Source organism: Cynoglossus semilaevis, chromosome 17 (assembly GCF_000523025.1).
Source record: "Cynoglossus semilaevis isolate Cse_v1.0 chromosome 17, Cse_v1.0, whole genome shotgun sequence".
In the NCBI taxonomy this organism is placed as follows: Eukaryota; Metazoa; Chordata; class Actinopteri; order Pleuronectiformes; family Cynoglossidae; genus Cynoglossus; species Cynoglossus semilaevis.
In genome coordinates this window covers 2,375,948-2,387,160 of record NC_024323.1, presented here as the reverse complement: position 1 = coordinate 2,387,160, position 11,213 = coordinate 2,375,948, and the positions used below count along the sequence as shown (strand labels likewise).

At 41.4% G+C, this 11,213-nt stretch overlaps 1 protein-coding gene across 1 annotated transcript in view; it reads left to right on the top strand.

Moving 5' to 3' along the window:
- The window catches only part of fmnl1a (formin-like 1a), a 14,915-nt gene extending 9,198 nt beyond the window's left edge, over positions 1-5,717 (top strand). Inside the window, exons 14-25 of the mRNA XM_008329250.3 lie at positions 877-1,546; positions 1,651-1,775; positions 1,857-2,059; positions 2,723-2,957; positions 3,068-3,136; positions 3,514-3,594; positions 3,730-3,859; positions 4,163-4,326; positions 4,412-4,513; positions 4,601-4,696; positions 4,971-5,085; positions 5,178-5,717. Coding sequence (XP_008327472.1) covers positions 877-1,546; positions 1,651-1,775; positions 1,857-2,059; positions 2,723-2,957; positions 3,068-3,136; positions 3,514-3,594; positions 3,730-3,859; positions 4,163-4,326; positions 4,412-4,513; positions 4,601-4,696; positions 4,971-5,085; positions 5,178-5,242 — 2,055 coding nt within the window. The 3' untranslated portion in view covers positions 5,243-5,717. The remainder of the gene's footprint in view (positions 1-876; positions 1,547-1,650; positions 1,776-1,856; positions 2,060-2,722; positions 2,958-3,067; positions 3,137-3,513; positions 3,595-3,729; positions 3,860-4,162; positions 4,327-4,411; positions 4,514-4,600; positions 4,697-4,970; positions 5,086-5,177) is intronic.
- The last annotated feature ends 5,496 nt before the right edge of the window (positions 5,718-11,213 follow it).

The following is an 11,213-nucleotide window of genomic DNA, read 5'->3' as shown; positions in this document are numbered from 1 at the left end:
CCCCATTTGAATTCCAGGCGACCCCAACTGGATCCGTGACCCTAAGGTTGAAAAACACTGCCCAAAGCAGTTCAAAATGATCCAAGTGCACAGACTATTAAATGTTGAATCATTTTGCAGTTTCAAATATGTATCCTCTGTGTGTCCGTGTGTTAGAGTCTGAAACAGACGGAGAGTGAGAAGCTGCTGGTCCAGATTCAGGCCTACCTGGATAATGTCCTAGATGTGGGCGCCCTGCTGGAGGACGCCGAGAACAGAGGAGGAGATCTGGAGAAAGTGGAGGAGCTGCATGAACAAAACACCCAGGTGAGGACCAAATGAGAAAAAAAGAGCTTCCTACCGAAGAACAGAGACGGGTTCCACCGATGTGACGTTAAGGAGATCGTTTCTTTTGTCGTAATGTAGCTGAGGGACCAACTTCAGGAGGTCGACGACCAGACGAAAGAACGTATCGCTGACCTGGAGAGTCGGCTCATGCACGCTACCAAAGAGACGGCGCTGTTGAAGGTAAGTGATTTATAATGAAAAGGTCTTTCTTTGTGGCCGTCAAACTGTCCAAGCCTGTCCCTCAATAACTTGCCTTGAATTTTTTTAAAATTTGCCTAGGACGGGCTTGTAAGGCCAAACTACATTGAGTCCACGGGTTTTGAATTTGAGTTCTGGTACAAGGTTGTGTTACAAAAAGAGGAAGACAGTCCAAAAAGACTGGATTTGAGTAGAGGTCAAGGAGAGTTGACGTCCGTGTTCGTGCTCGTTTTGGCAGTCCGACTTTCTCAAGAAAGATGCAACCATCCAGTTGGAACGTGGCAGACCAGTCCACCTCACTGAGGACACTGTAGTATTTATTAACGGTGTTCACATGTCTGTCCTTTCAAGGAAAGCCTCAGAGACTCCTGCTCCCAGGTCAGTGCTCTCCAGCAGCGAGAGAGAGAGCGGGAGATGGATCGGGAGCGGGAGAAGGACAGGGAACGTCTGAGCACCTGCGGTCTCTCGGAGTTAGAACAGAAGGTCCAGGAGCTGCAGGACAAGGGGTTAATCCAACTGGGCCGCAGTCCCTCAGGAAGCCTGGACATCCAAGTCCTGCCGGTCAAGGTGGTGGAATATGTCCAAGTCCCATCTCCTGCCCCGCCCTCGGTCACTCAGGCTGGTGATCTGAGTCCTGCCGGGTCTCCTGTGTCCGGCCCTCCTGCCACTACTGCTCCGACTCCACAATCAACGTCCCAGGGTTCGCCTCTTTCTCCCCCGCCTCCACCTCCGCCTCCTCCCCCTCCCCTTTCCCCCTCTGGTTTCAGAGAGCCTCAGCCCACTCCAGCACATTCAGCCTCCAATTCTGTACCTCCTCCCCCACCCCCACCTCCACCACCTCCTCCTTCATGTATCGGAGGAGGTCCTCCACCTCCACCCCCTCCACCAGGCGCTGGACCGCCTCCTCCGCCACCTCCGCCTCCGCCACCTGGAGCAGGACCACCACCTCCGCCTCCTCCACCTGGAGGAGGACCATGTCCCCCACCTCCCCCACTTGGTGCTGGATTAACATCACAAACTGGTGAGGAGCTCGAAAAGGTTAATGCGAAGGTCAAACGGAGTTGAAATGAATATCTGGAATATTTTATTTTATTCACGTGTCCTCTTTCTCCCCTCGTCTCCCAGGCATCAAGAGCAAAAAGCCAATCCAGACCAAGTTCAAAATGCCCTTGTTGAACTGGCAGGCGTTAAAACCAAACCAGGTGACGGGCACCGTCTTCAACGAGCTGGATGACGAGCAGATTCTAGGGGTATGGAAAAAGATTACCCTTCATTTTCTTGTTTGTGTTTAACAGACATTCTGAAAGTTTTCATTTTTGTGTTTAACTCAGGAGCTGAATATGGAGATGTTCGAGGAGCAGTTCAAGACCAGGGCCCAGGGCAATCCCACTGACGTCTTCAAGAAGACCAAGAAAGCATCCCAGAAGGCCCCGAGCAAGACTGCGCTTATCGATCAAAACAAGGCCAAGAACCTAGCCATCACTCTACGCAAAGGAGGAGTGAATCCATCTGACATCTGCACCGCCATCGAGACGTACGTTCTTAATCACTTCTAGTTGGATCAAGAATTTCACCCTTGATGAAAACATATCTGAATGTGTTCCAGCTGTTATTACGCAACTGATTTTCAAAAAGGCAACGTCAAAAGAATTAGAAAAAGAAAAGAACTAGTCAACAATTTGTTTCAAAATACTAACATTAAAATGTTATAGACTACATTTTTCTATCCCAGGTAAAACACTACTAAAATAAAGGGAAAACCAACCCGGTTTGTTTTTATTTGCCGAGGGTTCTGTACTTTATCTGTTGCTTCTTTTTTTTTTTTTTTTTTTGGAGTTTAGCAAGGGTCCTGTTCAGACCCCTAACTCTTTGCACAAAATATGTTTTTTTTTGGAAACCGATAACCAATAGCTTTTATTGTAGATCACGAGACAATATTTTACAGTCATTTAGATAAAATGCTGCTACCTAAAGTTTTAGCCTCACTCAACTGGCTTCTCTGATTGATTAAATGATTGGATTGCTAGCATTTGAAATTCAAATTAGTTTCAATTTAACCAATTCAATCTTCGGTCTCCTCAATTTTGCCTAAAAAGTGTCCTGATATATTTGTTTCTGTTTGACCGTCTTCAGCACTAGTCAACAATTGTTGTTTCAAAATACTAACATTAAAATGTGCCGCTACTTCTTTGTCCAGGTACGACCAGCAGGCTCTGTCCATAGACTTTCTGGAACTGCTCGAGCACTTCATACCCTCAGACTTTGAGATGAAGCTGCTGAACAACTACGAGAAAGAAGGACGCCCCCTGGAGGAGCTGACCAACGAGGACCAGTTCATGCTACGTTTCGGGAAGATCCCTCGACTGAACCAGAGGATAAACACTCTGACGTTCATGGGGAATTTTCCAGAGAATGTCAAACATTTGCAGCCGGTTAGTTATTGAAAAGAAAAAGCATTATTATTTAAGAAAACATAGAAGTTTGTGTTTTATGGGATTGAACTTTAAACTGATGTGTTGATCGCGCTTTACTTCATGCACAGCAACTCAACTCCATCATTGCTGCCTCCGTGTCAATCAAGTCTTCAGTGAAACTGAAAAAAATTCTAGAAGTAAGTGAAAGATGTTATGTTTTTACCCAAACTTGACATGTATTTTTGGTCAAATTTAACAGTTTCAACAACACTGTTTTTGTTAAATTTGTGTTAGCTCTTCCTAGGCTAAATATTATATTATATATATTATTATTTAGTATAAAATTTGATTACTATTTTTTTATTTGCTAACACGTTGTTAGCATATAGCTGGGTATTTCAAGTCCAAATGTTCATGTTTATTTGTTAATGACAACCTTTATTTACTTATTTACTTTCAGTATTAAAACTAGCTGTAATTTTGTTTACCGTTTAGCTTCCTCATCGTTTAGATTTTTTAGCAACTATTTTTTAACACAGTTACACTCTGATCTGATCTGATGTTTCCCCCCCAGATTGTTTTGGCCTTTGGTAACTACATGAACAGCAGTAAGAAAGGTGCAGCGTATGGTTTTCGGTTGCAAAGTCTAGACTTGGTGAGTATTATTATTATTATTATTATTATTATTGAAGATGTTGTTGTTATTGTTGTAAGTATTAGCAAACAAAAATGGCTATATTTGCAGCAACACTTTCAACCAAATAAACTACTTCCACGTCTGTCCTTTCAGCTGTTGGAGACCAAGTCCACTGACCGCTCACAGACACTCTTGCATTTTATGACCAACATCATCCAGGACAAATACCCAGACTTGGTCAACTTCCACACTGAGCTACACTTTGTGGACAAAGCAGCGCTGGGTAAACGCAAAACATACTCCTGTCACTCCTTCGAAAATGCTGTCATGGTCTGCCATCTCTGTATGAATGTTTATTAATATAGTTATTTTAATAGTTTAAATTAAATTAATAAGAATTGATAAAGAATTGATAAAATAAAAATATTTTTTCCTTAAAAGTATAATGCTTATAGTGATAATATAGGGCTGATTTGTACATAATCTTCCAATTTAGTATTGACAGCATATAATATTTCTATTAATTAATTAACGTGGCGCGTCTTAAAAGAACATGTTGACATTGAACTCCCCCTCTCCGTGTCAGTGTCCCTGGACAGCATTCTTCAGAACATCCGCTCATTGGAGCGAGGAATGGAAATGACCAAGAAGGAGTTTTTGGTTCAAGATGACTGCCCCGTGCTGAAGGAGTTCATCAAGACCAACAGTGAACTCCTTGAGTCTTTGATCAAAGACTGCAAGACAGCACAGGTCAGCCTGCACTTTCAGTCAAACGTACCCATGATCCATCACTGTCCACCTCTGACATGTAAGTACACACTCTTGTCTCGTGCAGGAAGCTTACGGCTCTGTGGTGGAGTACTTTGGAGAAAACCCCAAAACCACGCAGCCTTCCATGTTCTTCCCTCTGTTCGGACGTTTCATCAAAGCCTTCAAGGTAAGAAAAAATGAACGCGACGTCTGTGTGTGTCGTCCAGTATGATTTGGAATACTAAATGTCCCTTGTTTTTTCTTTTTTATGCAGACAGCACAGAAAGAAATTGAGCAGAGAAAAAAACTGGAGAGGGAGAGCAAGGAGGAAAATCAGTCGCCGTCTCCGAACAAAGCTACGTCTCCAAAGGTATTAAAAATTAGAAGAGTATAGGTCAGAGGTCGGTTTAGCCCCAGAAGTTTTAATACGGGCCTCAAGTGACTGTTGAAGAATGAAACATCGTCCCATTTTCAAACCCCCCAACCACCACTTGGACACATTCCCAGCTATATCTTTAAAACTTTTTGGCCATAATAAGTCTACTAAGTTTACTTTGAGCTAACTTGAATTTTCCGTAGACATGTAGCTAAAGTTATTTCTATATATCTGATGTTTGTTTGTTCCCTTGTTAAACTGTGAGCAGGGTCCCCAGATGCCCAAGATGCCTCAGATGGACCTGATCGCGGAGCTGAAGAAGAGGCAGGTGAAACCGCAGGTACGCGAAGGGAAGGACGGCGCTCTGGAGGACATCATCACAGGTACGTGGTATTTAAGACGCCAGACATTTACTGTTTAATTTCAACAGAAACATGTCCCTTTACTGAGTGAGCATGTCCATGTCCTCCCTCAGATTTGAGGAACACACCATACAGGAGGACAGATGGCCGGCGGACGGCGCAGCGCCAGGACACTTGAGCTTTTTTTTTTTTTTTTTTGTACCTAAAACACAGCCTTTTTATACAGACAAAACAAGTACTGTGTATACAATACATCAAAATATATAATAAGCAAAACGACATTGTGTATTTTAGATCTACATTTTATAGATTTGTTCTGTAAATATTCAAGTTGGAACTATTTGATATTTTATTTCCAGAGTCAATAATGTTTCTAATCTTTGAACAACGTATATCCGAGCTCCCCCGCGTCTTCATCTAATATAAAGAGAACCAGAACAGTATCATAAATAGATGTATTTTATTAGCAGTGTGTGTTTGTATGTCATTTGTATTTACCCGAGTTTCTCTGTAACACGTTTTCCTTTTTCATCTGACTGAAATAATCCTATTTTTTGTTTCTTTGCTCGTTCCATGTACATGAAAAGTTATTTTCTAAAGCCCCAGCTGGCCAGTTGTTGTACTACACCAATAAACACATTTATCAGAGAAATTTCTTTTCCTTTGCTAATAGCAGTAGCTAGCTAATTTATAACAAAAGTAATCCTCTTCTGAAGACCGTGGACTAGCTTCACCCAGCAGTAAAAGCCCATAACATCATTTAAAAAAAAAACATTTTTTAAGCTCCTCCCCCAACCATAACTGTAAGGTCTGTCATTGGCTGGCCAATATCACACGGGAGGATGCATTCAGTGTAACTAGACACATTGCTTACTCATTGAATGTACAGACTGCAATACAATACGCTATAATAACGAACCATAAAGTCAGATAAGTACTAATGGGTACAAGAAAAGTTCCAAAAAAAAAAACTACATCCTGAGGGACAACAGATTTTTTTTTCACTCGGCTTTGTATTTGGTTTTGGACGCCACAAAGGCCACATGCCTTATGTTTAAAGCCAAATCAGAGAGACGCCGCAGTTGTACAAGAGAGCTGCACTTTATTGGACACACAATCACAGCGAGTTATGTACAAAAAGGCAGGTTGTCTGCCTGCAGTCTTCTCACGGGAAAAAAGAAACACACATTTCTCACAGCACGTCATGGCATCCACACGGATAAATAATTAACTCCAGTATTGGTAGGCTCTTTTTAAATTTATGATATATATATTTTGTTTCTATTATAGATCTATTTTCTTTAGCTCGTATATCACACTACTCTACAAGTGTTGAAATCAATCTGTGGAGAAAAAGTTTACCACCATCACTGGTGACTCTTGGTCGGGGTGAGTTCAAGCTGCCAGACCCATTGACATTTAGACTGACTCTAGACCGACGTCATCATCATCGTCATCATCATCATCGTAACATAACAACCACAGTAAGAATAAACATGCCTGTGTCACAGATAGCAGTAGACGTCCTCAGTTTAAACACAGCTTTCCTCCTTCCTCTCGTTCTCATTTTTGGAGAAAACACATAGTAGACAATATGTTAAGTGTTTTTTTTTTTTTTTCTTTTTAAATTCATCTGCACCGTGCAATTGCTTTGAAACTATACATGCATTGTTTTTGTATATAACTTTGTAGCCATCGTTATTATAGTTTATCCATAAAACATCTCTCGGACAAAACAGTTTACGCTCAGTCCGTCCGGGAACGACTTCGCCTATTTACAGGTCGGCTCTTGTTTCTGATGCCAAGGTTTTTGAACATCCACACATTCATGTAAAAATCTCATATACCGTACACACGACAGAATGTACCGGTTCATTATATACTTATAAAAACATACAATGGCAAAGAAAGAGACGGAACGTCGTCAAAATGAATTCCCCTGTTGATCTGCTGTGGTGCAGTTAGCGTAGCTGCTACGTGAAGCCACTTGGTAGAGCAACGTGGAGCAGAGTAGGCATCGGATATGTGCTCCCACCTGTCGCGACCCAGGCATGTGGGCCACACATGGCTGTACTTTGGTTACATGTGTAACAAATGTCAAATGGTATGGGTTACATATGACTAATCGTTTCACCTTGACTCACAGGTTCACACACAGAAACGGTGGAGAAACCCATACGAGGCACGGTTCACCGCCAACCTTCTCAACGCCCAGGTCCCGCCTACAAATTCTGGCCGGGCCGCAATGTTGCCACTGGTGCCGCATTGCTACTGGTGCCAAGTGAATCCCAGCATGGGGGGGGGGGGGATTAAAGCCTTTGAGTCAAAGTTTTCAAGTAAAACTGGTGGTGACGCTTTCACAACCGGAACAAATCCTGCGCCTCCGAAAACCTCAGTCAGCATCGATACAAGTTCAGACATAGGCAAGTGACTGTAGCAAACTTTAGCGTCGGTGGGCTGAATTAATAACAACAGAGGTGGACAGGCCGTTAATGTACAATATAAGGGTGAGTGCCCATGTCATGTGACCACTACCGCATCGCCCCTGTTTAGCAGTAAGGCCATGGTGATATCTATTTTGTTGCTAATTTCTTAGCTAATTGCTAATTGTTTGTTTTCTCATGTGGTTCTAGGAGACCAAATGTCTCCTACAGTTCTTTTGAAAATCTTTTTCTGTCTGTACTAAAACACAGTACGTAACTTGGAAAACATCGACTTTAATTAAGAACCACACAATCTGGATTGAGTTTGATTCCCTCTCTACCTGATGGCAATATACACAAACTTCTATAAGACTTATAATTTAGTAATAATTTGTAAACCCAGGGTGTCAAACTTATTTTTTACCCGAGGGGCCACATCATCAATACAGTTCCCCTTAAAGGTCCGGTTCTAGAAGCATCCCAGACGGTGGGTAGCACGCTCAGTTGCCTACGTCTACGACTTGTGAGAAAGAACTGGCCGTGGTGTCGGACATTCGGGACAGAACCTCTTCAAGAACACCAACTCAAACACAAACAAATGTTGAAGGCGACCGATCAGCACGGGAACACGTACACAAAAACAACACAAATTAAAGGATTGCAGCAAATTAAGGCCCTAAAGCACAGACACCGGCCCAGCCTGCGACGCCTTCAACATAAGGCGCCGACCGACCGGACAAGTCTTTACAAGGACTAAACCAAAATTACAGTCCAGTGTTCGTAAGGAAAATTCTAGAATAAAAAAAAAAACCCCAAAGGATTCCAGTGTATTTTACAGAGGCTAACAGTTATCTTTACAGACTCTTTAAACAATATAAAAACATTCTGCATATGAATAAATAACCCTAGAGTGTCGTGTGTCGTTTGTCTCTATTAATTAAAAAAAGAAAACATCAGTACAAAATGGCCACTAATATATAAAACCGAGGAGATGATGACATTTTACAATATATCGTTAAATCTAGGTCTATATTTATATTTATATCACAATGTTCTTCACTATTATATTGTACACACAAACATCTCACTTGGATATATTTATATATGTATATTTCGTCGCGCGAAGTTTCAAGACTGCACGACTCTCTCTGATTTGATTGCCAGGGGCGTCTGCTGGGAGAGTCTCTAACACCGCATCTCAAATCGCAAAATCGGAAAAACAAATTCCTTCAGAGAGCACGGTCACGCGACTCTCCAGGGTTTCATCTCAGTTGTCACTCGGGGGGAAAGCGGTCGAACGTGAAACCCTTCTCCTCGACGCTCGGTCGAGGCCGATGCAGCCAGTCACTGTGCAGTCACTCAGTTCTAGATCCGAGTGCGGAACAGTGTGAGTAAGTGAATTTCTTTCATGTGATTTCACTCAGTGTGAAACCCCAGGGCTTGAACCTGCCTGGTGTGCAGCTACAAATTCTCCCCCGGAGTGAGGCTAAATTCGTTGTGCTTTTGGACTGCAGTTGTGCACGATATTGGAGCTGAGGGAGTGTTCCGCCGTAGTCACGTGGCAAACATGTTACCTGACAACGTAGGAACGGGGGAACGAACCGGTTTCTGCAGTCTCGGGTTTAGGTGGAAGTGTCTTTTACTTTCTCCAAAAAAAAAACAACAAAAAAAAACAACACTGTTTCTGTTTTGTTTGAGGAAAACAAACACCAGCTTTAACAAATCAAAATGGTAAGGCAAAGACATTTTTACTTTACCCTTTCTCTCATTTATTTTGGTCTGTTTTTTTTTCTTCCACTAGTGCTGTAAAGTGTCTTTCAGACATATTTAAAACAGTATTTGTGCCATGTAGTCTTTAATATTAGCCTTCGCGTTTTTATCTTATTTTTATACAAAATGGATCAAGGTCTAAAACATTTTCATTTTCTGTATAAACGTGTCCCATTATTATGATTTGCAGGCGGCAGCAGGGGCTACATTATGATACCATGCATCACATCCATAAACTGTAAATAAGAAATGGAAACAGCCATCTGGTCCTCAAGTAAAGCTGTACAATTTTTTTTTTTTTTTTTTTTGCAGCAGTACACAAGGATGCCTATGATTGGACAATGTGTGTTATTGACAGACGGACCTGTCACTGTGCAGTGGACGGAGACACACAGTGTCCCCTCACATGGTCTGTCACTTTTTGTGTTTTTTGTCTCTTGTATTGAACCCTCTGTTAAAATCAACCTAAATGTAAAAAAAAAAATTAAATAATTAAAAAAATTATATTATTAATAATGAAAAAAATATTTTAAAAAATAGTTTTAATTTTGTGCGTAAAACAGGAAAATTAATTTAGGAATTTTTGTGTTTGTATTTGATTAATTATTCAAACTACCATGTGGAGGTGTACCACAGGGCACTGCATTCAGCCTCCTTTTCTTTTCCCTCTTCACACATGACTGTTCTCCCATTAATACCAACAACACACACCAGGAGTCTGGACCTCATGTTTCTTGAGGTCCATATCTACCAGGTTCAATATCATGTAGCCCCTAAATCCCAGGTCGGGGTCAGGAAGGTCATGTGATGTTGAACCTCCGATGTTAAACCAGTATAGAACTCCTTCAGGCTTCACTTTAACGACCAGATGAGTTTGTCTATTTCTTGTTTACAGTCTATGTTCACATGGTCTACCTGTGTAGATAACGTAGGCTGCAACCCAGCTTTAGTGTGGGACACATGTTATGACCGTATGTGCAGTTTAAATGATCAGGCCGAAGTGTGCTTTACATAAATGGACACCGAAGGTCTCGCGTTCATAACTGGTTTTAAGGTTAAACGTAGATGTTATAATAGGGTACGGGAATTTTTCTTTTTCTTTTTTCTCGTTTTGTTCTACATGAATACAGAAATCTTTGTGCTTAATTTATTCTTAATCAAACTCATTGTGTCTGAACTGTCTGAACTGAAGTGAAATGTGCTCCATTTATACTTTAGTATTTTCTGTTTGACCTGTTTAAGACTTTTATATGTTAACCGTAAAGACAGTACGAATTTGTTCTCGTTACATATTTGAAAATGTAGACGCCGAAAAATGAATAACAACAAAGCGTGTGTGGTTTCGAGTCTTTGAGAAGATTTTTGACGTCGGACGCATGATATGTATACTGAACTACTGCGTAACATCCTGATTGTCATCATTTACTAACTGGTGATCACACGTTTAAAATGTCCTCTATGTGGTAACATATATTTTGTACACATTCATTGCACGTTTCCCCCATCTGTTTGTGCAACTCTGCATTTCTCAGCTCTACGGTAAATAAAGATGGGCGCGGCAGGAGCGCCCACTGTGATGGTCTTTTGGGGATATAGTTTCATTTTATAGCTGTCATTTAAATAATCGTTTTAAATATACTATTGTGATTGGCAGGAAATATATATTTGTGATGTACATACTCTGGGATATCTCTGGTACAGCCCTACAACTCCGTATTTACAAACGGACGGGAAAATCTAGCACCATTCGAGAAACGTAAGAAATGTGTGATGTAAGAAAAGAAGCAAATCCTCTGTTCACGAAACACAACTTAACACCACAACTTCCTCCTCGATCCGCTTCGTTTTTTTGTTTTTTTTGTTTTTTTCTGAACACGTTCTTTTCTGTTGTGATGCCAGAGAACGAGAGTACGATATTATCCAGAACACAGACATCTACACGAAGTACTTTTGCAT